Below are 25,052 nucleotides of genomic sequence, written 5' to 3'. Positions count from 1 at the left end.
GGATTCCCATTAAAGTGGATGCAGCTTTCACTGTTCTAGCATCTAGAATGGAAAGAGGTCATTTAGTGCTACTGCCTCATTTTACAGAAGAGGAAATTGCAGTCCATAAAGAGGAAATAATGTGCTCTTTGATACACATATAATAGGCAGAAATGCCAGGATTTGAACCCACATTCTTTGACTCTAGATGTAATACTCATTCTTCCCAAGCTATTTTCCAACTCTTATTTGTAGGAAGTTTTCCCTAACACCAAAGTAAACCTGCCTCTCTGTACTTCTACCCATTTCTCCTAGTTCTACCTTTAGAGTCAAGGAGAATGTGTGTGTGTATGTGTGTTTACACAAACATGTGTGTATGTAAATTTCCTTTTCTATAATACTTGAAAATACTTGGAAAAGAGAGTTGTTATGTCTCCTTAACCTTTGGATTAATATTTTCCAGTCCAGAATAAGCATCTTGAGTTACTTAACCAAGTTGTTTTTTATTTTTTTTTTCTGAAATGTTCTGGACTTGGATTCAGGAAAGTATAGGTCAAATCTCACTTCTCACACTTGATAACTCTGAGCCTTGGTTTGCTCCTATGTAAAATAAAGATAATAATATTTGTAGTTTAGGAAGCTAAGTGGTATGGTGGATAAAGTGCTGAGCTTGAAGTCAGGAAGACGCTTCTTCAAGAGTTTAAATATAGTCAGACACTTACTAGCTGTGTGACCCTTGTGTATGCTTACCAAACATACAAACATATACAAGCATGTATGTGTATATTTATGCTCCAAGATTGCCTCAGAGAGGTCTATATCCAAATAGAGGTCCAAATTTCAATTCTTTAGGTATGTTCTCCTTACTTAACTAATGGGAATTAGTTTTAGAACTTTCCCCATTTTCTCCAGGGTTATGTTTCCTCCAAGGCTGACTCAGTTTTCCCCTCACACCAAAAAATATAAAAAATGATGGTAAGATTAAGGTGGGAATAAAGACTGAATTCTGCTGGACAAACCTATCACCTTGATATGGCACTTGATAACTGGAACTAAAATGATGATAATTTTCTTACTTGTAATGATTGTCAATCAAAATGAGCATTGAATGATCCAAGTGAAAAATGAGATAAAAGTTTTTATATCTAGGTAATCATTATCAAACATTTATTAAACATTTATGAGGCATTGGACTAAGCTCTGGGAATATTAAGAAAAGCAAAAATAGTCCCTGGCCTCAAAGATCTTGCAATATTATGGAGACAACATATGTATAAATAGGTATATTCCAAGTCTTGAGAGAAGGTGAAGAAAGGGAATAAGTATTAATTAAGCACCTACTATGTGCTTTATAAATATTATCCCATTTGATCCTCACAATAACTCTATGAGGAATGTGTTGTTATTATCTCCCTTTTACATATAGGGAAACTAAGGCAGATAGAAGGTTAAAGTCACACAGTTAATATCTGAAACTGGGTCTTCCTGACTATAGGCTGAGCATTGTACTGCATAGCTGCTGGTGATTCTTAAGTGGTCAAAGAAAGATGTTCTTTAAATATTATTGTATTGATGTTTAAAAAAAGTCAGGGATATAGATATGATACTGACACCTAAATTAGGTAGGGTCAAAACAGACAAAGAAAATTATAGACCAATATCCCTAATATCCCTAATGAATATTGATGCAAAAATCTTAAAGAAAATATTAGCAAAAAAGTCAGGGAAACCCTCCATCATAAACACTAACATCACTTAAGCAAAAGAGCTTTTAAATATATCAGCTTAAATATCCCTTTAAATTTACTTTGAGAATGCCTTCTTAGTTATCAGATAAGTAGTCTATAATATTGACAAAAAAGAAGAAAGTAGTCTGACATTAGAAGCAACTATGTTGGTCCTCAATTAGAAGAAATATAAATCAACAAATCAAATTTGAAGTATACTCCTATGAATAAAAATTTGTCTTCTTGAAAAATGTTTACTATCCATTTGAGATTTTTTTATTACTAAGATGAAGATTGACTGCATCCATCAATTAAATTCATCCTACCTCATGTAAAGTAGCTGACTAGATGTTATGCTCTGATAATTTTGTCATATGAAAACATGTCTCTAGTTAATTAATCATAACTAGACCAAGTATGGGAATGGACTACATCAGTTTAGATATTCTCCAGAAAGCCACTAGATGAACTGGAGTGATGTTGCATAAAAATTTTTCAGAATGGTTGAAAAAAATTGGTCATTTCTTATATGCTATAAAATAGCAGACAAGTTTGCAAACTAGAGATGAGAGAGTCTGGCAGCTTAGTGTGACTGACCTTCCAGGCAAGTAAGTTATTAAGAAGAAAAGAGGGGAAGAAAAGAGACCTGATTTTGGTCTTGGTCTTGATTTCCTATTCTCACACTCATATTTTTGGCCAGAAGAGAAGTTTGTGAACTTCAAAGGGTATGGGAGAATTCAGTCTTCCCATTGTTGATGGCAGTGTCTATCTCAGGAGCTGAGGATGTATTGGATGCAAGGAAAAAGGCAGATTCAAAGCTCTACAAGGAATCCATGAGAAATGTTAAACTATACTTAATGGCAACATCTTGAGAATTCTTTCAAAAAGATTTCCAGGACTTGGGAACTATCTCTTTTGACACACATGTTCTAAGTTTGATTCTACTTTTCACAATACTTTGTAAGTATTGGAGGAAAATGTGTCACAGACTTTTAGGGGAACCATTCTTCTTTGACCTTAGTAAATATTCCTAACTAAAATCTAATTAACTCCAGTTATCTAACATCAATTAATAATCATGAAAATAAACATAGAAGTAGGGTCTTGGAGGTATAGCATTAGAAGAACTTCTCAGTCTCTCAATGATATTCCTAGATCTCTGAAGGAAGATGTAGTTAGCCAAGTTCTGGAGACTCAGGCTAATAATTGTATGAGAATAGAGTAGGGTGGTTAGAGTCTATATGCACTAAGCTTGAGGAGGAATTACTAATTGAAGGAGGACTATGATTTTCTAATTTTACTCATTCCCTCCTACAGTCTTCTGACACTCTAATTATATTCCTTGTGTCCTGGTGTCCTCTATGGTCAAACAAAACAAGTTAGTCCAAAATTCATAGTAAATTTAAATCCTTGTTATGATATTAAAACTATTAATTGTATAGATAACATCACTTTAAACAACACAGAAAAAGACAATAGAAAATAAATAAATGCATTTCTAAATGTCACAATTTTTAAATTTTAAAATCAGAATTATCTAGCTAGTTAACAATTATTTTTAACTCCCAATTAGGAAACTTCCTCTTTTAATGCAGATCAGCAATAACTAATCTTAGAGAGTTGTCTGGGGACACTGATAGAGGAAGTCAACACTTCTCAAAGTGTGGTCTCCAAGAACTTTTTAGGAAGTCAGCAGCATAAACTAAGGCATCATTTGCCCTTTTCACTCTCCTCATTCAGGTGTACATTGTAGTTTTCTAGAGACTACAAGACCTGGGAATTAAATATTTAGTTGCAAACATGAAGACTGAGTTAATATGTCATCTACAGAACTGTAGATTTATCTTAAAAATGAGTAAGTCTGTAACATGGCCCAACTTGCTGTTTTGTTCATATCTGTTCTGTATGAGCACCAATTAATCACTGAAAAAGATCTTTTATGTGAATATTTAGCAACAAACACAAGTGGTGCTGAAATATTCAATGTTGAGTAATTGTTTTTGAATCTCATGGTTTATCTTGGAGCAACTGTGTTGACCTTTGCACTGATGGTATAAAAGCAACAGAGGGCAAAATTGCACATATGGATTAAGGCAATAGCACCTAACTGCACCACTGGTCATATTCTTCATTGCTATGAGCCCTCAATATAGCTAGTATTTAATATTATTTTGCAAAAAATTGCTAATGTTACTTAAAAATGTCTGATAAAATTATAAAAATTCATTTTATTAAATTTTGACTCTTGAGCATGTTTCAAAATGAGAAGTAGTTGTAAAAGACTTCTGAGGTATACTGAAGTACAATGGTGATCTTATTAAGGAAAAAGCCCTTGTGCAATTACAAATTTTGAGCTGTTTTTGTTTTTCCCATGAAATATCAGTTTTACTTAACAAAATAGTGACACAAACTATAGTTATTCAGACTTAGATATTTGGCATTTTCTTGAAAATGAAGGAAGTGAGCTTGTCACTTCCTGGGAAACAACTGACAGCATTTGTTGCCAATGATAAAATTCAAGCTTTCAAGTGAAAATTAGAATTTTTGGAAACTTGTATACACTATGATGACCTTGACAGATTTCCCCCATTTAAAGGCTTTTCTGATAAGATTGGTAGTGATGATTCAATGATGATGATAATGAATGTGATTTTTTTATATGAAATGTGTCAGCATTTGGAAGATCTGGTTTAACTCAGTTGAACCAAGTGACCAAATACATGATGTTACGAACATGGTAAAATAGCCATTTAAAGTGTAAGACAGTCTAATGGATTGTAATGTAATGGATGTGAAAAGTTCATTGATATGGTTTCAGAGTCCACATTGTAATTAATACTTAAGAAACTACTATTTACTGAATTTTGACATGGTTATCAAAGATCATCCATGATTATATTATTAATCTACTCTTTTATTTGCCAACTATTTTCTCTGTGTTAACCAGATTGCTATTCATACACTTCAACCAAAGCAATATGTCACAATACATTGAACCCAGAAAGATATGAGAATCCAGCAGGATAAGAAACTAAATTAAATTAAATTAAAGAAACTTGCAAAAATATAAAACAATAACATTCTTCTCAGTCCAATTTGTTTTGGAAAATATAATAATTATTTTTCTTAAAAATATTCTATTTATATCAACATGATGAGTTTAGCATTGCTTTTTTAAATGAATTAAACAAATATTTAAAAATTCATCAATCTTACTTTGTAATATTACAAATATCAATAGATACGATCCACAGAAAATATCTTTGGGGTCCTCAGTAATTTTACAAATGTAAAGGGGTCTTGAGAACAGATTGTTTGGGAATTGTTAGGTTAAGTGACTTATGCACATCACACAGTCATTATGCATCAGAGGCAACCTTTGACTACAGGTCCTCTTGACCCCAGAGAGCTAGATTGCACAGTGGACAGTGCTGACCCTGGAGTTAGGAGGGCATGAATTCAGATGTGGCCTTATATACTTATTAGCTTTGTGACTTTCAGCAAATCACTTAATCCAGTTTTCCTCAGTTTCCTTATCTGTAAAATGAGCTGGGAAAGGAAATAGCAAAACTTCTAATATCTTTGCCTGGAAAACTCCAAATGGGATCAGAGACAACTCAACATCCTGATTCCATTATGTATTGTAATTTCATTTCCTTCTAACACACTTAAATCAATTGATCAAAAGAGAGCAGAAGTCTTGTCATTCTCTACCCATGTTTTAGAATTGTTCTGAGAGGATGGCTCCCAAAAACTGCATAGAAAGATGAATTGGACTAGTGAGCAAGGTGAGAACATCACATATGTAGAAATATTTTGGAGTAGATAGTTGAATTTTTACATTATCAGTCATTTTTGCATGTTTATATTTGAGCTGAAGCTACCCCCAAACTGACTATTTCCCAAAGGACACTAGATAACTTTTGATCCTCTGGTCTACTTCCTTTTTGCCAACACTCATGATTTTGGTTCATTTATTATCCCCTACTTCCACCCTCTTGCAGACATGGGCACGCCAACACTTTGGAAGATCAGGGCTGAACTACCAGCTCAGATAAAATTTCCTGGAGCCTCTTGGGCATTGCTATATTAGCTGTTAATGTACCCCAGGGATTCCTGGGTTCACTACTATGATAATGCATCCTAAGAGTTGTATTCCAGGGATTCCTAGGCTACCAGGCCACATTCTAAGAAACACTGGGCACTTCTTAGTTGATCTGTACCTGAACTTTCCTATTATGTTTTTCCTCCCTTGATTAGAATGTAAACTGGAAAACAGGGAGTGTTTCATTTTTTTTATTTGGACTCAATATTTAACAAAGTGTTTGGCACATAGTAGATGATTAAAAAATAAATACTTTTTCATTTATTCCTTCATTTATTTGTACAACATACACCACTGAAATTTCTGTCTATAATCATCAATGGGTTTTTGTTGGGACCTTTGTTGGAACCTTGCATTTGTGGAGCAAATGCAAGACAAACACTCCTACTTGGATTTAAAGTTTCAAGACAGAATTGAACTATTGATAATTAAAGAGCCAAAGAAATGGACCATATCAATTGAAAAGGAAGTGATAGTACCTTCTCTTTTGGTCATTGACATATTTTTAAAAGAATTTGCAATTTCATCAATGTGGGTATTTCCTTCTGTACAGCAGATTACAACCCAACCTTGCCTCTGATCCTGAGCAATTTTTTATGTTCTTCACAGTTCTTTGAGAGATGATTAATCAACAGGTTACAGGTCTTTTTTTTTTAGCTCTTCATACATTTCTTATATTCCAGTGCATTACTTGGATTGTCCATCCACATCCCCCCCTCCCCACCCGTTTTGGGTTCACTTTCTTTTCTGATTTTATATTTCCTTATACATACTGTCACTTAGGACATTTTCTTGTGTGTTGGTCATTGTTTGAAGATATGCTACTTGCACCTCTATAGAAAGTCATTGAAAAAGAATGAAATTACAATTTCTTTCAAGAACATAGAAGACACTTATGAAATATTTGTGATGTGACTTAGGCAATTTATAATACCCAGATGCCATAGATTCATATGTTATGAAACTAGGATTAAAGGAGACCATACATTCTATTATTGAAATCTTATTGAAAATTAAAAATTGAAAAATTGAAGTTTTCTCATTGAAGTTCTTTGGCACTAAATACTACTTTCTTCACTCTTCTATTTAGGCCCTTAGAGATATGGGAATGATCATGTGGATGAAAAGGGATATAAAATTTGTCAATAAAAGGGACCCATCATCAGCATTCTCATTTGGAAAATAGATTTAACTTATTTTCTACTAAAATGCTGTACTTCCAGAGGTAGAAGGGATTTTGGAGGTAACTTAGGCCAGCTCCTCTATTTTATAGATGAAGACCCTGAATCACAGAGAGATGAAATGTCCTGTTTAATAGTTGCTGTCTAAGTGAGAGGGTGGAGAGAAGGGAGGGAAAAAAATTGGAATGCAAAGTTTTGCAAGGGTAAACGTTGGAAACTATGCATATATCTTGAAAATAAAAAGCTAAAAAAACAAAAACATATAGCTTGTTAAGAGTAGAAACAGGGTCAGAATCCAGGTTTTCTTTCTCCTATTCCAGTCCTCTTTTGCAGTAAATCATTTGAGGTATTTTATTTTTACATTAAAAAGGGTTCACACTGTTTTTCTAAGCCCTGTCTTTAGTTTCTATGAGAGAAATGAAAAAAAATTATTTGCTTCATACCTAAGATGTAATAGCATGACTTTGACCTGTGTAAGATTGTGTAGGACATTATTTAGGTTGTTCCTTCAAGTCAAATGGGTACTTTGGCCCCAGTAGATCACTCTTACAACCCTCCCCAATCAAATACAACTCCTGAAACACAGGTAAAATAGAGAACAATTTGTCCTTGAATCAGGAAAGCAAGAAATGAAAAGATGAAAAGGAAGAAGAAATGATTTATGAAACAATATAGAAAAGAAGTAGGAAAGAAAGGACAAAAAAGGAGTAGGAGAGATGGAAAAAACAAAGTGCAGAAGAGCAAAGAAAAAAATAATTATAAATTATTTATTTTGCACACACTAACAATGAAAAAGATATCAAACTCAACACTATTCAATTATAGTTTGTCTAGGTCAAAGAATTATATTACTCTTTGCTGGGCCTTCTCTTCTGCTAATAAGATTGTGTTTTCCCAGTCAGACTTTAAGCTGCTTGAAAGCAGGTGATTCCCTGCATAGAATTCTATTTGATGACTAGGTAAAGAATATGTTTCATATCAAATTTTGATGTACTTTTTTCCTTAAACTCTAAGCTGGTGCATGGAGTAAGTCAGGCTAAAAATCAAATACATAATTTTTGTATGTTTATTTACATGACAAAATTTTAGCTTCCTAATATGATTGTTGTGCCATCTCTTCATTTTATCGGTGAGGAAATAGGAGATTGAGAGACCCACTTGCAGGGACTTCAGAAATCATTTGAATATCAGTTCAAAATCTTAGTATTCTTTTTTGTATGAATGTATAACTGTAAGGATATTTTAGGCTTTAGGCTTATCAGGTACTATAGGAAGAGAGTTTAAATCTATCTATGATGTTTTCATTCTTTCAAAAGTCAGTGTGTTATGATTCTGTGCAATATTGTTTTTCTAATAATAATTTTTCTAATAACAATTTTCTATAATTACATGGAATCTCTAAATTAATATTTTAAGTAGATATGCTAAACTATTGGTTTAGGGAAAACAATATAAAAATTGACAGAGCAACTAGCAAATGTTGTTAATTATCATTAAATGTCTAATTTGCATTTGGAATCATTACCTGGGTTTTTTTTTGTAATTAATTTAAAAACTTTCTCTTATTATCTTGAGCAATTGAGAATGGCAGTTGTTCAGTGATTCTTCTATTCTATTCTATTGATTCCTTATTGTTTCCATACTTTGTGCTACACAGTGACTAATATAAAACTTTTCTCCTTTTGCCTCCAAGTGTTTTCCCATCTTCAACACATAGAGGAAGTGACTCAGTCTCCTATTTCACTGAGATTAAGATTATATGATAGAAATAACTTCCATCTTCCTTTTCATGCCCTAAAATGTCTAAGCAGCTCATATTATTTAATTTTTGTTAATGGTTTCCTTCCTCCTAGAAGAAATATCTGCTTCATACAATTAGGCCTTCTAATTCTTTTGCAAATTCTTGTATTATCCATGTTACTATTGGGCCATCCAATTATTTTCCCTTACTCTTATTACATTAATTAATCAATTAATCAACTAATCAACAAGAGTTTGTTAAGAGCCTACAAAATGCCATGTATGGCTCTGAGCATACATATGAAGACAAAAATAAAATAATTCCTTCCCTGAAGCAGCTTACATTCTGTCTATTCCCCTTCATTTTCTAGTCATAAATGTCTTTGATGGTATCTTTTATGTTACATCTTGTGTGGAAATAATTGTTAGTCTAGAGCAGCAGTCTGCTTGCACCCACCTGCATCTTTTTCATTGTTACCATTTAGGTTTTCAGCAATTTTGGCCTAAAGATCATGGTGTTGTTGATTCATAGGTTTGGAATAATATTGGTATTAAAATGATGATGTGTATAGGCAGCAATAAATTTTAGGTGGTTGAAAATGTTACAAGATTTCTGCACTTCAATGTATCTGTATGGATCAGAGAAGAATCCCATTTTCCCCTGAAGTCATTTTTAAGGTTGCATAATTCCTTTATTTGTGATGACTGTTCATTTTTCCTCCCTTATATATCTTTGGAAATATAAGCTTTTTTTGATCATTTTTGTTTATCATTTTGTTCATCATTGGTGGGTTCATTGGGTATTTCCTCATAACTGTGTTTAGCTTATGAACAATTCTATTGGCTTAGTCTAAAGCTTTAGGTAGAATTGACTAGGGAACTTCCTTTCTTTGTAACTAACCATTATACCTTGAGAAAAGAATAAAAAAAGAATCATTGTGGTATAATGGAAAGAGCTCTGGTCTGGGAGTCAGAGCTCTGTTCTGAAATCTCTACCTTTATGTGAATTTAGACTAATTCCTTAACTCTTGTGCCTCAGTTTCTTTATTTATCAAATGGGAATAATAATTCTTTCACTCTTTTTCTCAGAGGATTGTTGTGAGACAAGAACTTTATAAATCTCAAAGTACTACTTAAGTGTGATGTGTTGATATGTTTCATATGAGTTTGTATAATAATAAACTATGCACAATAAATAACGTGACATTACATAAATAAATTATTATATAAATATGTGAATTATACAAAGTAATATCACAAAGTTATATAAAACAGCATTATATGACTATATGCATATAAGTAAATTATATATAAGTTGGAACTCATCAAACCATATTTTATATGTAAATATATTGGGATTCTTGGACCCTGTGACCCTAATACTATTCCTTCATTATTATAAATATTCCCCTGAGTAGAGAAAGATGAAAAATTCCTTTTAATTTCCATTCATTCTTTATAGTGGTACCCTACCCCATCCCTCAACCAATTAGTTGTGGACACTATTTCTATTTGCCACAAAACCTTCCTTGTACATAAAAAAAGTACAGCATAGGTATAGAGACAAGAGACCTGGATGGGCATTTAGGAAGCTTGGGTTCCAATACCAGTTCTGACATTAGCTATGTAGTTTTAGGCAAATCACTTAAACCTAATGTTCAATATGGGAAAACAGATAATGCAATCTTGGCCTGAAAGTTCTATTTTTCTAAATATCCAGAGGTTTGGTTTAACCAGTGTCAATCATCCAGGGCATTCAGGAACATTTTACTAAGTGATTTTTTTAATTCCATTTTTTATCTGGATATCTAGTATCATGAAGATATGATACAAGTTTCTTCTGAGGGAAACTATAAGGGCCCTTTTAATTTGCTTGCTCTCTATAAGATTGACACTAAAATTATTATGGTGGCTAGGTAATAAGTATCTAAAATATGTGAAGTATTGCACATGGGCACAATGCATATCTACTCAAGATGGGACCAAGATTTGTTTCAAGTAATTGAATCAAATGAAAAATAATGAACTTTAACAGTGAGGTGTTCTCAATAGCTTTACAAATTCCCATTACACACTCATATCTCCACTGCAAAGAAAACCATTTTTACCCTCTCTGAGATAAATGGTAGTGCCATCTCATTGGTTTTGATTGCTTTCAAGTAGGTGGAATGTGATTTCATCTGAAAGGCTGCTAAAGTAAAATCTTACAAGGAAAATGGCTTGAAAAACCAGCCAGAGAAAAAAAGAGTTCCATAAGAAACATTATATTGATTCCCTCTTTCTAAGTTAATAATAATTATATAGAGTTTGACATTTGCCAGTGCTTAACATATATCATCACCTTTGAATCTATGAGGTAGAGATTAGATATATCATTACCTCCATTTTGACAATGGAAAAAATTTGAGGCTCAAGGTAAGTGTCTTGTCAGTGATCAAACTACAAGAAAGCACCAGAGGCAGTACTAGAACCCAGTGTTTCCTGATTCCAAGTTCATTAATTGGGGTTCCTTAACATTTGCTGCCATAGATATCGACCTTTTCTGAAGTAATAAGGAAACTCTTGTGCACTAAGTATACTTGATTATACAACAGGATTACAAATTTCCATTGTCACTCAAGTAAATGAGGTCCCATCAAGATTCTTTATCTAAACCAAAAAATTGCACAAGCCATTTGGATCAAAATACAAAGCAAAACTCTTTATGTTTGCTGAAGGATTTAAAAATGTCTAAACTGGGTTGTGAAAAGCAGAAGAGAGAAAAGGAATTGATAAACCTGGGCATAGGTTGGAAATCAGATTGTATTGATTAAAGAATAGGAATCTAAGAGAACTGAGTGTCATAATACATGTTATGGCCTGATGATCTGAAGACACTAGAAAGCAGCATGGTTCATTTCAGCTTATCTTCATAATCAAATTGGATATAGGCAGAACAAAAATCTGACAAAAATGTGCAAAAACTTGCTATTGTTATACAGATTACAACAACCACTACCACTACCATCACCATTCTTCCTCCTCCTCCACAACCCATTTGATTATATTATATATGGTATTTGACAGGTTGTAAAATTTTCTTCGAAGAGAAGGCAATTAATTTAGGCAAACCAAGCTTTTAGATTCAATATATTACAGGAAGAACCCACACATCCACTTGCCTGATAATTTAATTTCTCTTATTTTTTTTAGTCATTTAAGTAACTCCTATGACTCCTTCAAACCACACTGTAATTAAACTATATTATACATCATCCTATTAAACTTTTACAATCTTAAAAAAATCAAACTTGAAACATCTCATAAAACTAAAAAATTGAGCGACAACAAATAATCTTCAAAATATACTGATGCCATCCACAAAATCATTTTTATAGGCTTACTCTAGTATATGAAATGACACAGAAAGAGAGAGAGAAAGAAATTTGATTTTTGTCTGTCTATATTTCAACTTAATACTAGAGATTTGTTTAGAACAAACAAATATATTATTTGTATGCTAAACAAACAGTATATTAAACATGCATACTTAATTGTTCTTCCTAGGCAAAGAAACTTTACAAAATCATAAATGGTTATTGTATTTTATGTTCAAAAAAGACCAAAATGACATCATTATGTTGGGGTGAAAGTACAATGTGTTTGACTGTGGCTAATCAGACCAAGAAGACTCTACACAGGTTGGGCACAAGTAGATTACAACAACATTTAGAGTGGAGATGTCTCTATGTCTGCACATTTCACATTTCAATGATTAATTTTTCAAATATCTTTATGGTATAGTAGGTAGAGCTCAGGACTTGGAATCAGGAAAACTTGGTTTCGAATCACACTTCACTAGCTCTATGACTCTGGACAAGTCATTTTAACTCTCTCGACTTCCATTTTTCTCTTCTATAAAATGAATATAATAATAGCAGCTAAAACTTGTTGTAACAAGTAAGACATATGTAAAATACTTTTCAAAACTTAAAAAGCTATCTAAATGGAGCTATTATTATTAAGTGAAACATACTTGAGGATACCAAAGAGGTAAAAAGTTTAAAATGTCTATAGAGAAGAAAAAAAATAATTATGACATAAAAAGGCCATGAACTTTCGTGGACTTGATCTGGACTAGAGTCAAATCATCAGTTGATTTCTCTCCCTACTCCAATTTTAATATGTTCAATTTTATAATAAGCATAATAACTTTTAGACCCCTTTTCAGAGGAACTGAAATGTTTTAACAATTATCTTATCAATCCTTTTGAAACAACCTATTAAAAAGTATGAAACAGTACCAGCAACCTCCTTTTTCATATGAAGAAAATAAGGAAAAGAGAAATACCACTCAAAAGGTCTGTTGCCCTCTGTGACAGTGAAAAGCTATTTGAGGCCCAAATATTTTACTCAGTTTGTTCACAGAAAATGAACAGCATGGAAGAAATTGAAGCCATATTTTTGACTCTGGTTAAGTCCACACAGATAAAATGTACTTTCACAGCTCAATAAATTCTCCTCAGTCAAAGCCTTTCAGAGTCCTGGTAGTTCCTGTTCATTTCACTCTGGAAGCCTTTCTTGTTTACACATAATATTTGGTGAAAATTTTGTGGAGGCTGTGAAAGTCAATGTACTGGGAATGAAACAAGACGTCCTCTTAGTATCTTTCCTTTCTCAAGTGAAATTCTATAACAACATTCTATACATTATACAAGAATCTAGTCCTTTTGTCACTATGCTTGTGGTAGCAGATGATTCTCCCTAGAAAGATGATTCTATTATTACTTCAAGTCTTCTCCCTACAGGAGTATGTGCATATTACTAAGATGAGATGATTTTATTTATATAGGAGTAAACAAAATGTGGTCTGTTTTAATCTAGTTTCAATCTAGTTTCTAGTTTAATCTAGTTTCTAAATATACAAAGAGCTAGAGATAGGGATCAGGGCTGTGGATTTCATTGGCATAAAGCAGGGATCAGCAAACTGTGACCTAAGGGCCAAATTCACCTGCCTTCTGTTTATGTAATGGCCTACTAGCTAAGAGTAGTTTTTGCATTTTAACTATTCCAGGGTCTAGTGCTGTACAAAAATAGGCAATGAGCTGGATTGGGTTCTTAGGCTACAGTTTGTAAACTCCTGCTATAGAGGATTCTTAGAGGAGAAACCTCCTTTTCCAATGCAGTTTTCACTTTCTTTGAAATTTAGAAAGTTGTCTAGACCCTCAAGAGGTTAAATGACCCATCTGGATACAGCATTGGTTGGAGGCAAGGTCTGAATGCAGGTTTTCTTGACTTCAGTACCAATTCTCTGGCTACTGTACTATGTCTTGAGTTTGAAAGGTTTCAAAATATTATAAAAGTTTTTTTTAGTTTTATCACAATCCTCATAATATATACATAATATATATATAATATATAAAATATATACATAAATGTAAAATCCTGAATCTGGTTAATTTCAAATGTTTCCTGAATCCTTCTCTACAGTGGCTTATGCCCACAATATAACCAGAAATTAGTTTCTGTTATAACCTTGGGATCACTACTTAAATTTGAAACAAATAAAAAAAATCTTCCTCAATGAAGTCAGTGTCCTGGATGTTCACCACAACCTCAGAATTCATTTTTCATGTCAGAAATATTCAGATAATAAATATAAGAAATTGTGTTAAATGTAAATTCAAGGGCAGGTAATAGGATAAATTAGTTGGTTGTTTTCCTCCGTTCTTGAAGAGGGCCAAAATGACATCACTATGTTAGAACCAAGTTACAGTGTGGCTGACTGTGGCTGATCAGACAAATACAAGTTTGGATTACTCCACCACAGTCAATAACAAATAGTCCATATGAACATTTGAGGTGGATTTGCTAACAGTGCATCTCGCATTTCTTCTGAGTTAATTCAGTTCTGCTTTGCCCACAGAACACAGCACCTTCTCTGATGAGGGCACCCCATGCTGGGTGGTCCTGTGCCAGTGTCTCCCAAGTCATTCAATCAATTCTAAAGTACTTCAGAGAAAAAGGATAAATATAATGGAATGGTATAGTGAACACAAACAAACCATAGACTGCCATACCTTTCCTCCATTGAAATCTCTTTCAGCTGTTGGTGTGGCTTAGTGCCTTCCATTTCCCTGATGCTTACCGCGTAGATCTTAGTGGTATAGTCAATGGCCTTTTCCCTGGCAACATCACTGTCATAGCCTCAAAGCATAAAAGTAACAAGATTAGAAATTGTAGTTTTGGTGAAGGAACACATGAAGATTTATGGATAAATGGGGAAAACCAAAATCAATTCATTTATTTGTGATGTTTGACTTACCTCCATCCTCTTCAGCATCTGTATCTGACTCCTCACTGTCAACCAATTTACTTTCCTGGGTTCCTACAAATTCTCTTGTCCAGATCATTAGAGCAGTATCAGCACCACCTACAGTTAGCAGTACGGAATCATTATGTAGCCATCTGACATTGGTGACATGGGCACCGTGCCCCACATATTTCTTGAATTTTGCATGTTTGCCCTGCAACACAAAGAATCTACAGATTAGAGTCAGCTTATTTTTTTTGTCGTTGTTGTTTTCTCCTCCTACTTAATCCTTATCATAAATTAGTTGGTTGTTTTCCTCCGTTCTTGAAGAGGGCCAAAATGACATCACTATGTTAGAACCAAGTTACAGTGTGGCTGACTGTGGCTGATCAGACAAATACAAGTTTGGATTACTCCACCACAGTCAATAACATTGGATTAATTTATGATGGAAAACATCAGAATTCCTTCAGGATATAATTCTGAGAAAGCAGATTATTTAAGGAACATTTTGAAAATTATATATATTTCAAAATTATATTTTTTTGATTACAAACCAAAAATATTTTTAAAAGCTTACCACAACCCAGAGGTATTTAAATGTAGTGGGTCAGAATTAATGCAGATGATTTAAACTAGCAATTTAGACATCTGTAAGCATGGGGGCATCTTTTTGTGTGACTAAAAATAACTAGATACATGGAAAAATTAGATTTATTCAGATAATAGAGTCTATTGGTGGTATTCAAAAGGTACACATTTTGTGTGAAAGTTTACTTTCACAGTTCCCATATGTTTTTGATGTATATAAGTATCAGTATATAAGATACAGATTCTAGGTGATCTCAGTTACAGAATTAGACTGGGTGGGGGAGAAATGTTCTAGAGAAATCTCTCTTGAAAGACATTTAGAAAGAGCCAGAGAGATAGAGAGTCAGATAGAGACAGAGATAACGACAGAAAGATAGAAAGAAAAAGATGGCAGCAACAGCAAAGGGAGGATGCTTTCCAGGAGAAACTAGCAAAGGCTGGAACCTTTTCCTTTCCTTAGTTCCTCAGTCAGATTGTGAGAATGCAGCAGAGAATGTCTGATTATGACTACTAAGAGAAACTGTTGGAACGTGGTGCATTTGCTTCCCTTTCTATTTGTTTTTTCTGCTTTACTGCTGTATACAATCAATTTTTTATAGTTCAGTTGTTTTCACTAATGTCTAGTTCTTCATGACTCCATTTGGGTGTTTTTTTTGTTTTTGTTTTTAGCAAAGATACTAGAGTGGTTGGCCATTTCCTTCTCCAGCTTATTTTACAGATCAAAAAACTGAGGCAAGCAGTGCCACATAACTAGTAAATATTTGAGGCCAGATTTGGACTCAGGAAGATAAATCTCCCTGGTTCCAGGTCTGGTACTCTATTACTGGAGCCACTTAGCTTCCCTATGTAACCAATAGTATGTCTTATAACTGTTTCCTTGATATTTTAAATTTTGCTTACTGATTGTTTGTATTTTTTTAAATAATGGTTTTCTAGATACAGATAAAAATTTTAGTGGCATCTTTAATTGGTGTTTTTGCTAATAGAGAATATATGTGATTGGGGGAGATGGGATGAGAATCTGTGGATAACTGATTACATCAAATTCAGTTATCTGGGAAATCTTTCTAGTCTGTCAATTTTAAATAGATCACTTAGTGAGTAGAAGATCAGATCAGAGTTCTATGAATTTTATTAATAATCTGTATCTTTATACTTATATACTTTGTAAAGAGGAGAAATTATGAGGATCCAGGACCCTTGTCCTAGATTAAAATCCTAGAATTAATCTTATTTCCAAGCAGTCAGGTTGCCCTGTACCAGTGGCTTTCTCTATCTTTAGCATCCTGAAAGTAAGATGGGGGAGAGGGATAGACAGAAATATTAAGAGGTCACATATATTCTGAGTGGAGTTCAGTGGGGGGTAAGAGAGGGAAGATAAACATGGTCAAGGAAAATCAGTTCCAACCACTCCTCCAAAAGGAAAGGTATAAAGAAAGTACTCATCCAAATGGCCCTCCACAGTGACATCTGCTGGGAATCACATATAACAAAATCTTTCATGTAGTCTTTGTATATAGCAAATGAAAGAGATAAACGCTCCATAATAATTTAGTTGATTCAAAATTTGGTAAATGACTATACCCAAAGAGTAGTCATTAATGGGTCAATATCACTTTGGAGGGACATTCTCCATAGATCTGATTTTGACTCTATGCTATTTATCACTTTTCTTAATGAATTTCATGAAGATTTAATTCACACACATTAGAATTTCAGAAACACAAAGCTGGAGTGGCCAACTACTAAATAGAGAGCCAAAAGTTCTTGACAATCTAGAATCAATCAATTGATTAATCAATAAATAGTTATTAAGCATTTAGTATGTAGTAGGCACTGTGCTAGGTGCTAGGGATACAAGGACAAAGATTAAAATAATTCCTACTTGCAAGGAACTTAGAATGATGGGCCATAACTAATAAGATAAAATTATGTAGAGATAAGTATCATTAAGTATGTCATCTGGAGCATTATGTTTACTATAGGTACGTTTTAGGAATGACACTGACAATTCTCAGCATTCTTAGTGGAGGGAAAGAGACCAGGATGATGACTAAGAGGCCATGCCATACAAAGATCAATTGAAAAAATTGGGGATGTGTTTACCTTACAAAAGAAGAAACTTAGAGGGAATAGCTGCTTCCAAGAATTCGAAGGGGTATCCTGGGGAAGAGGGATTGGACTTTCTCTGCTTGGCCCCCAAAGAGAGAATTAGAAGAACTGGGAGAAAGTAGAGAGGCAGATTTCTGTTTGATGTGAAGAAAAGCTTCCTCTAGCGATTACAAGTAGAACAGCCGGCAGTAGGTATCATGTCTTTAATCAAAGACTACTGAACCACTTGCTAAGAATCCTGTGGTAGGGACCATGGTTTAAGTGTGGGTGATGATAGATGAATTCTGAGGTCTCCTCTAATTCTGAGATTTCAAGAGACTTTATGAAAGATAGAAATAGATTTTGTTGTTCATTACTGAAGGATTCCAGTCCTGGAGTTGGCAATGTACCAAGGTGCCAATACCATTTCTTCTGGCTTGCTGGAAGTAGGGCATTTTGGAAGAAGTGAAGAACAGTGAGTGCTGACTACATGAGAAGCCAGGGGCTGAATTAAGGGTAGATGGAAGGGCAATGCCAATTAGGTAGTGGCCACTTTTTCAAAGGGTAGAAAGGGATTGTGTCAGTGACTAGCAAGACTACACCTGAAAATTGGCCCATACTCTATTTTTGGTGCATGTGTTGAAGATTATTCTAGTAGGGATTGTTCAGTAAGGTAGCTTCTTTCCTCATTTTTAACCACTCTTTGGCACTGTCAGGCAATTAAGAAAACCACATGAACCTTTTCAGAATATAAGGGAACCATTTTATATGCCACATCAATAATTTATGAAAGTCAACTAGATTTTTATGTGTTTTCCAAAGTGCCAACCTAGTCCCTTAATACAACATTGGAAAAATTTGGTTTAAGCTATAAAAATGATTAGTGGAAGATTCTTGAGATATCACAAATAACTATAAGATCAAAAATTATTTGATAAACGATAATTTATTATGCTGATTTAGTCTTAAATATAATATAAAATTAAAATTATATTAATTAAAATTAATCAAAATGAAAATTATATTTAAAAATTGTAGAGCACCTGATTTATGTAATTGAACAAAAGTGATCATATACTATTATTTACCTTTACAGGATATGAAAATAATTTTACAAAACCAAAGTCATCTCCTGTGGCTAAAAGGGAGCAATCTTTGGTAAGACTAGCAGCATTCACATCTGTCACATCACTGTGTGCCGGCCAGATTCCTTCACAAGTAGGACCCAAAACACATGTCCATGTGTCCCATTCTATCTTCTCAATCTTTCAGAGGGGAGGGAGAAGAAAATCAGCATATTAGGAACAAGACACTGTCACATTTTATTTTCAATCCTGGAGGGAAACTTTTTGATACTAAGTAATCCCCTGCTGCAATCACACAGATTTCCAAAGTTTGTATAATTCTTATATTCTGTCCCCATATTCTTTTTGTTCTTTCCTTTCATTAAAAGTCTCACAGTTTAAATTATCATCTATTTTTATAATAATAGCTTTTTATTTTTCCAAAAAATGCAAAAATAGTTTTCAACATTCATCCTTGCAAAACCATGTGCTCCAAATTTTTCTCTCTCTCCCCACATACCTATTCCCTCAGGGGTCCTCAAACTTTTAAAATAGGGGCCCAGTTCACTCTCCCTCAGACTGTTGGAGGGCTGGACTATAGTAAAAACAAAAGCTTTGTTTTGTGGGCCTTTAAATAAAGAAACTTCATAGCCCTGGATGAGGGGGATAAATGTCTTCAGCTGCTGTATTTGGCCCGTAGGCTGTAATTTGAGGACCCCCTGCTAGGTAGTAGGTAATACAATGTAGGTTAAACATGTGCAATTCTTTTGAACATATTTCCATATTTATCATGCATATCATCTATTCTTTTAAAAAAGTTTTATTGATTAATCTTATTTTGACACTATAACCATTTACAGAGGACTGCTGCCCTTGATAAGAATCCCTCACAATAAAGTAGAACAATTAGGTAAGACTATGTAAAACTATTAGTTAAGACTAATAATACAGTGACGTTATCTGAAAGAATATACAATATCCCATAATCGTTTCACAGTTATAGCAATCCTCTCCCCTCTCACTTCTTTAACTTAAAAAAAATTAACAGTAATCTGTTTTTTCTCTTTTACCTCCCACTCCATTAGGGGAAAAAAAAAATTAGATTGTGGCAGCTAGATGCACAATAGACAGACCAAGTCAGGAGGCCCTGAGTTCAAATCCAACCTCAGATACTTAATAGCTGTATGACTGTGGGCAAGTCACTTAATCCAAATTGCCTTCTTGTTCACCCACCCCCAAGAAAAAGAAAGAGAAAAGGAAAAAATGGACTATTTGGTTTCTCTTACATTTATCCATTCATTTTGAAAAAATATATGTTTTGGCTTTTGCTCTTCCCTACACCTCAAATTCCCTCCACGTAATTGAAATACAACTTTTCCAGTTTGAATGCCATCTTCTCCATGAAGTTTTCCCTGATTGCCTCAGTTAGTAACTCTGACCTCACACATAATTCATATATTATTTGACTCATGCTTTTTATCGTCAGTTCTCATGTATTGTTTTTTATATGTGCATATGCCACCTGCCTTATCTCTGGACACCACTGGATTGTGAACTCCAAGAGAGAGGTGATCATAACCTTAAGCTTTTTCTCTGCTTTGAAATCTAGCACAGTGCTGCAATGTATATGAATCAGGTCATTAACTATTAAAATGGTAACTAACTCAAGCTACATAAATAGCTTCTAAGAAGCATATCCAAGTCTTTCTAAGATCTGTATGATCTTAAACATCTAGATAAAAACTGAAAAATGCAGCAAAATGTTCAGATTTATTTAGTACATGTTCTTGATTTTTTTAAGTATAAAAACCTCTTATTAAAGTCAAAACATATACAACAGTATAGACCAGTGATTTCACTGATATAGGAACTCCCAGGTAAGGAAACTCCTTCTACCAGTACAAGTTGGCACTTTTTCTGCCACTTACGGTTTTAGAGAACAAATGGGAAAGTATTTGTAAAGCACTTAGCACAGTACTTGGTATGTGGTAAGCTCTTAATAAATTCTTGTTTCCTTCCTTTCCCACTTAGAAAGTTGTACAGATCACTGGAAAATTAAATGATTTGCCAAGGGTCACATATCCATTATGTGTCAGAAGTAAGTTATGAAGTCAGGCCTTCCTTGCTTTGAGGCCAGCCCCTTTTCTACTCTGCCAAGCTCTTTCTTGGCTAAATCATCATTATTATTTGCTCAGTCAAGAAAATGGATGTTTGCTTATATGCCACACTGAATTTGATAGCTATTTGTTGGAGCTAAATTAAGGCCAAAATGACAATATCTGCTTTTATATTTGGATTTGAAAAGGGTTGAAGACCTTTTGCAACAACTTCACAGCTTTCTGCAACAACTTCAGCTCACTGCTAAAAGCAATGCCAGAAAGCTGGGTATTTGGAAAATATGCAGAAAAGGGATTGGAGTTTTCATTTTTGGTCCAGATGAATGGTTCTGGGTAAGTCCTAATCTAGGTTGTTTTGGGAGTTTGCTACATGGAGATGCCATTAGCTGTCTGCTCACTTCCTGTCATTACCCCACCTGCCACAGTCATAAGATATGTTTTATCTTTTTATTGTCTGCTTAATTTACTTCATGCCCTGGAGAGGGCTACCATGTGGCTTTTTCCAGCTGTTCAAGTTATATTGGCTCATACACATGTTTTGCACTTGGATGACAACTTTGCATGAAATGCACAGATGGGAGATTTATAGTTGGTAGGAGCTGAATTCTAATAGCATCAAGGCTTTGATTCTTAGCAAGAACCAAAAGAAGTTGCATTAAATTTTCTTGGGGGATTTAGACATGCTTGTTTTCATTTAAAATCCATATCCTAGGCATTACAACTCCTTTGGAGAAGGACTTTTAAAAACACTTTTAAAATAACTTTTTAAGAAAATTAGGAATATGTAGCTAAAATTGAAGCCCATTTTGCTCCCTGGAGAAAATGCAGATTGTTCCACTCCAGTAGCATGTAGCCTAGATTTTTATAATTCTCTGTTCACGCTCATTCCTTGGAGGTGTAATTACAGAGGTACAGCCCGGACTTTATTCAGAGTGCTTTGTGATAATGGGGTGTAGGTTTATTTCAAGTTCCTTGTTCCTTTGAGAATGGGCAGGGCTAAACATAGATTCTATTCTGTGCATATGCTAGCATTGCTATAGTACCCTGCTATGAAAATTGGATTGAATTGAGCTGACAGAATGCCCCTTTGGAGTTTGTAAATAGTGGACTGGGGTGCTAATTTCTTCTTGTCTTTCCTAAGTTTTGTACAGGTATAGTGGGGACCCATCTTTCCCATTGAATTATTACTATTACATCTCTTTCCCACTAGATTCTTTCTGAAGAAAAAGGAAGCTAGATGTGCAGTGGATAGAGGACTGGGCTTAGGCTCATAAAGGTCTGAGTTCAATGCTACCTAGAGTACTGGCCTTGGAGTCAAGAAGAATTTGGCCTGAGACTTACTATAGAAGCATTTATATATAGCCTACTCTATGCCAGGCACTATGCTAAGTGCTTTTTATGAATATTATCTCATTTGATCCTGACTGTGACAGCTCTGGGAGTAGATGCTGTTATTATCTGAATTTTGTAGTTGAGAAAATTGAGGCAAACAGAGATTAATGACTTTTTCATGGTCTCTCAGCTAGTAGGTGTGAGGCCATATTTGATTTCAGTCCTTTCTGACTTCAGGTCCAGCATGCTATCCCCTGATTAAGCTACAGCCTGATTACAATCAGGTTAAGTACAATTCTCTCTAACTAGAAAAAATATGTCACCAGAAGAAGCAAGTGCTCATTGGATATCAGATCAGAAGCTATGATGAATGATATTAAAACATGGGATTCTCAAAATGATAGTTGGCACTCCACATAAAAATAAACTTAAAAAATTTTAAAGGCTTTTAAGGGTAGAGCTTTTAAGAGATGAACTGCCCCAATGCCCTCCTTGTCTTTAGTCAAGGAAGATATTATCAATCTGGTTTGGTGGTGAGAAGTTTGGAATTAGGAAAATCTCAGTACAAATCATGCCTCAGATAATTGCTTGCTACATGACTTAACCTGTCTGTGATTCAGTTTCTCCATAGCTATATAATCAATAACTCAGTTATGACTTCTAGTCATTCTCAATATCCATTAGTCAAATTATACAGTATTTAGTATTTTCAAAGTCTCCTTTTCTAGAAATTTCAAAATAAATTATTTAATCTGGATCCCAAATCATGAAAGATTTATATGTTATAATCCCGGGGCACCTACATGGTGCAGTGGATAGAACACCAGCCCTGAAGTCAGGAGGATCTGAGTTCAAATTTGGCTTCAGACACTTAATACTTCCTAGCTATATAACCCCAATTGCCTCAGGGGAAAAAACATATAATCCCATAATTATAGACTTAAAACTGGAAAAAGTTTCAAAAAAATCTAGTCCAAAGCCCTCATTTTAGAGATGAGGAAAAGTGAAATGATCTGTTTAGTCATAGATGTAAGAACTGGCAGGTTATTCAAATCAACATCCTTTCCATTGGCCCATTGCTTCTTAATCAAGTTCAAAGAAGATGGATCTGAATGGAAGACAGCCTCAACCTGCCCCATTCTCATTTTATCTCCTGGATATTGTGGCAGGATATACAGGCAACTCATCTAACTTTGCTGAACCCCAATTGCTAAAAGGGATGGTTGGGATCATGGATTCAGAACTGGAATGTTTTGAAGCATGGAATAGGTAAGTGGCTTGACTAGTTAAGTGACATCAGCCAGCGCTCTTCAAATTGGGATTTGAGGAGAAATGAAAAAGAAAAGCTAAGGGGAAGAACAGTTTTGACATCAGCAACTACTTTTCATTAATTCTGTTGCATTTAAAAATAGTAAATTTTAAATAATATAGCTTTTATAATCCACGATACTCTATGTTTCTTTAGTATTTGCCATCTAACAATTTCCAAGCATTTTATAAACCACAAATTTATTCACATCAAAGACTTTTGGGTTCTTTTATAGGTAGGTTGGCAAATTAAGGAAGAGCAAGGGCAAATTATTTGTCCAGGGTCTCTCAGTTAAAGAACAATATGACTGATAAGTAATGATTTCCTGCCCTACAACTTTCTTCACAAGAAGGAGTATTTTGAAAAACACAATATGACAAGAACATTACCAAATCTTAAAGCACCATATTGTTTTTGTTGTTCAATCATTTAGTTATATCTGACTCTTTGTTCCCATAAACCACACTGTCTCTGGGGTTTTCTTGGTAAAGATAGTAAAGTGGTTTGCCATTTCCTTTTCCAGTGGATTAAGACAAATAGAGATTAAGTGACTGGCCCAGGGTCATACAGTTAAATCTATGAAGCCAGAGTCACACAATTAAGTATATGAAGCCAGATTTTTAACTTGGGTCTTTCTGATTCCAGGCCCAGTGCTACATCAACTGAGCCATCTAACTGCGCCAACCCCTCTCCCAGTACCATGTAAATACCATTTAAATTCCTTTCCCGCCTTCTCTTTCTTTATTATTGTTGCCACTATTATTTCCTCCTGTCTTGTCCAACACTATATAGCAAACTTATAAGTCAGATTCTCATACAACCTAAAAATACTTCCTGGCAATAAATTAGACAAGTACTTAGACAATTTTGGACAAAAGCAGAATTCGCTTTTCAGGCCATTCTGATTCACTTGAACATTCTGAAACTCTAGTCCAGGTAGTGTCTGAAAGAGTTAACAGTTTCCAAATGTGCTTAACCTACAATCAAGTTGTAGCTCAGTCAGGGGAAAAATATGGCTCATTGATTTCAAAAATAGCTTTGTAGAGTAGAAAAGATATGTAGGATTGGAAGGAAAGGAATCCCTAGTGGTGAGCCTTAGATGGAGAAAATGAAGGGGAAAAATGCATGCCTCTAATCTTAATTAGTACCAATAGATTTACAAGAATGGAAAAAAGAAAGATGAAAGAAAAATGCTATTGCTGCACTGATGGGATATTAAATAACCTGGGAAGAAATTAGAAAAAAGCAGAGTTTTAAACATTCCTAAACAAGAAATCATTGTTTCAACTGTCATTTTTCTTGTTTCTTTTTATCTGCCATTATAAAAATGCATACATATTAAATCTTCCAAAATATTAAAATTATTTTGAGTAGGTTAATTACCTCTGAAGCACGTATTATGTGTCTTTTTCCTCTTGGGGCTTCAAAAAAGAGTTGTTCTTTGGCACCTGAGTTGACTTGTAACAATTTTCCTGTTTATGGTGGAATAAAATAGACAGAAAATTTTAATTTCCCATTTGTGAC

The 25,052-nt window shown here is 34.3% G+C and overlaps 1 protein-coding gene across 1 annotated transcript in view; it reads right to left on the bottom strand.

The window, feature by feature from the left end:
* EML6 (EMAP like 6) overlaps positions 1–25,052 on the bottom strand; it is a 286,173-nt gene that overhangs the window by 25,629 nt on the left and 235,492 nt on the right. The window contains exons 25-28 of the mRNA XM_031950479.1: positions 24,912–25,000; positions 18,795–18,971; positions 15,037–15,238; positions 14,792–14,918 (exon numbers count right to left, since the gene is read on the bottom strand). Of these exons, the coding sequence (XP_031806339.1) occupies positions 14,792–14,918; positions 15,037–15,238; positions 18,795–18,971; positions 24,912–25,000 (595 nt within the window). The remainder of the gene's footprint in view (positions 1–14,791; positions 14,919–15,036; positions 15,239–18,794; positions 18,972–24,911; positions 25,001–25,052) is intronic.

The sequence above is a fragment of the Sarcophilus harrisii genome, chromosome 2 (assembly GCF_902635505.1).
Source record: "Sarcophilus harrisii chromosome 2, mSarHar1.11, whole genome shotgun sequence".
Taxonomy (NCBI): domain Eukaryota; kingdom Metazoa; phylum Chordata; class Mammalia; order Dasyuromorphia; family Dasyuridae; genus Sarcophilus; species Sarcophilus harrisii.
This window is presented reverse-complemented; position numbering and strand designations above follow the sequence as displayed.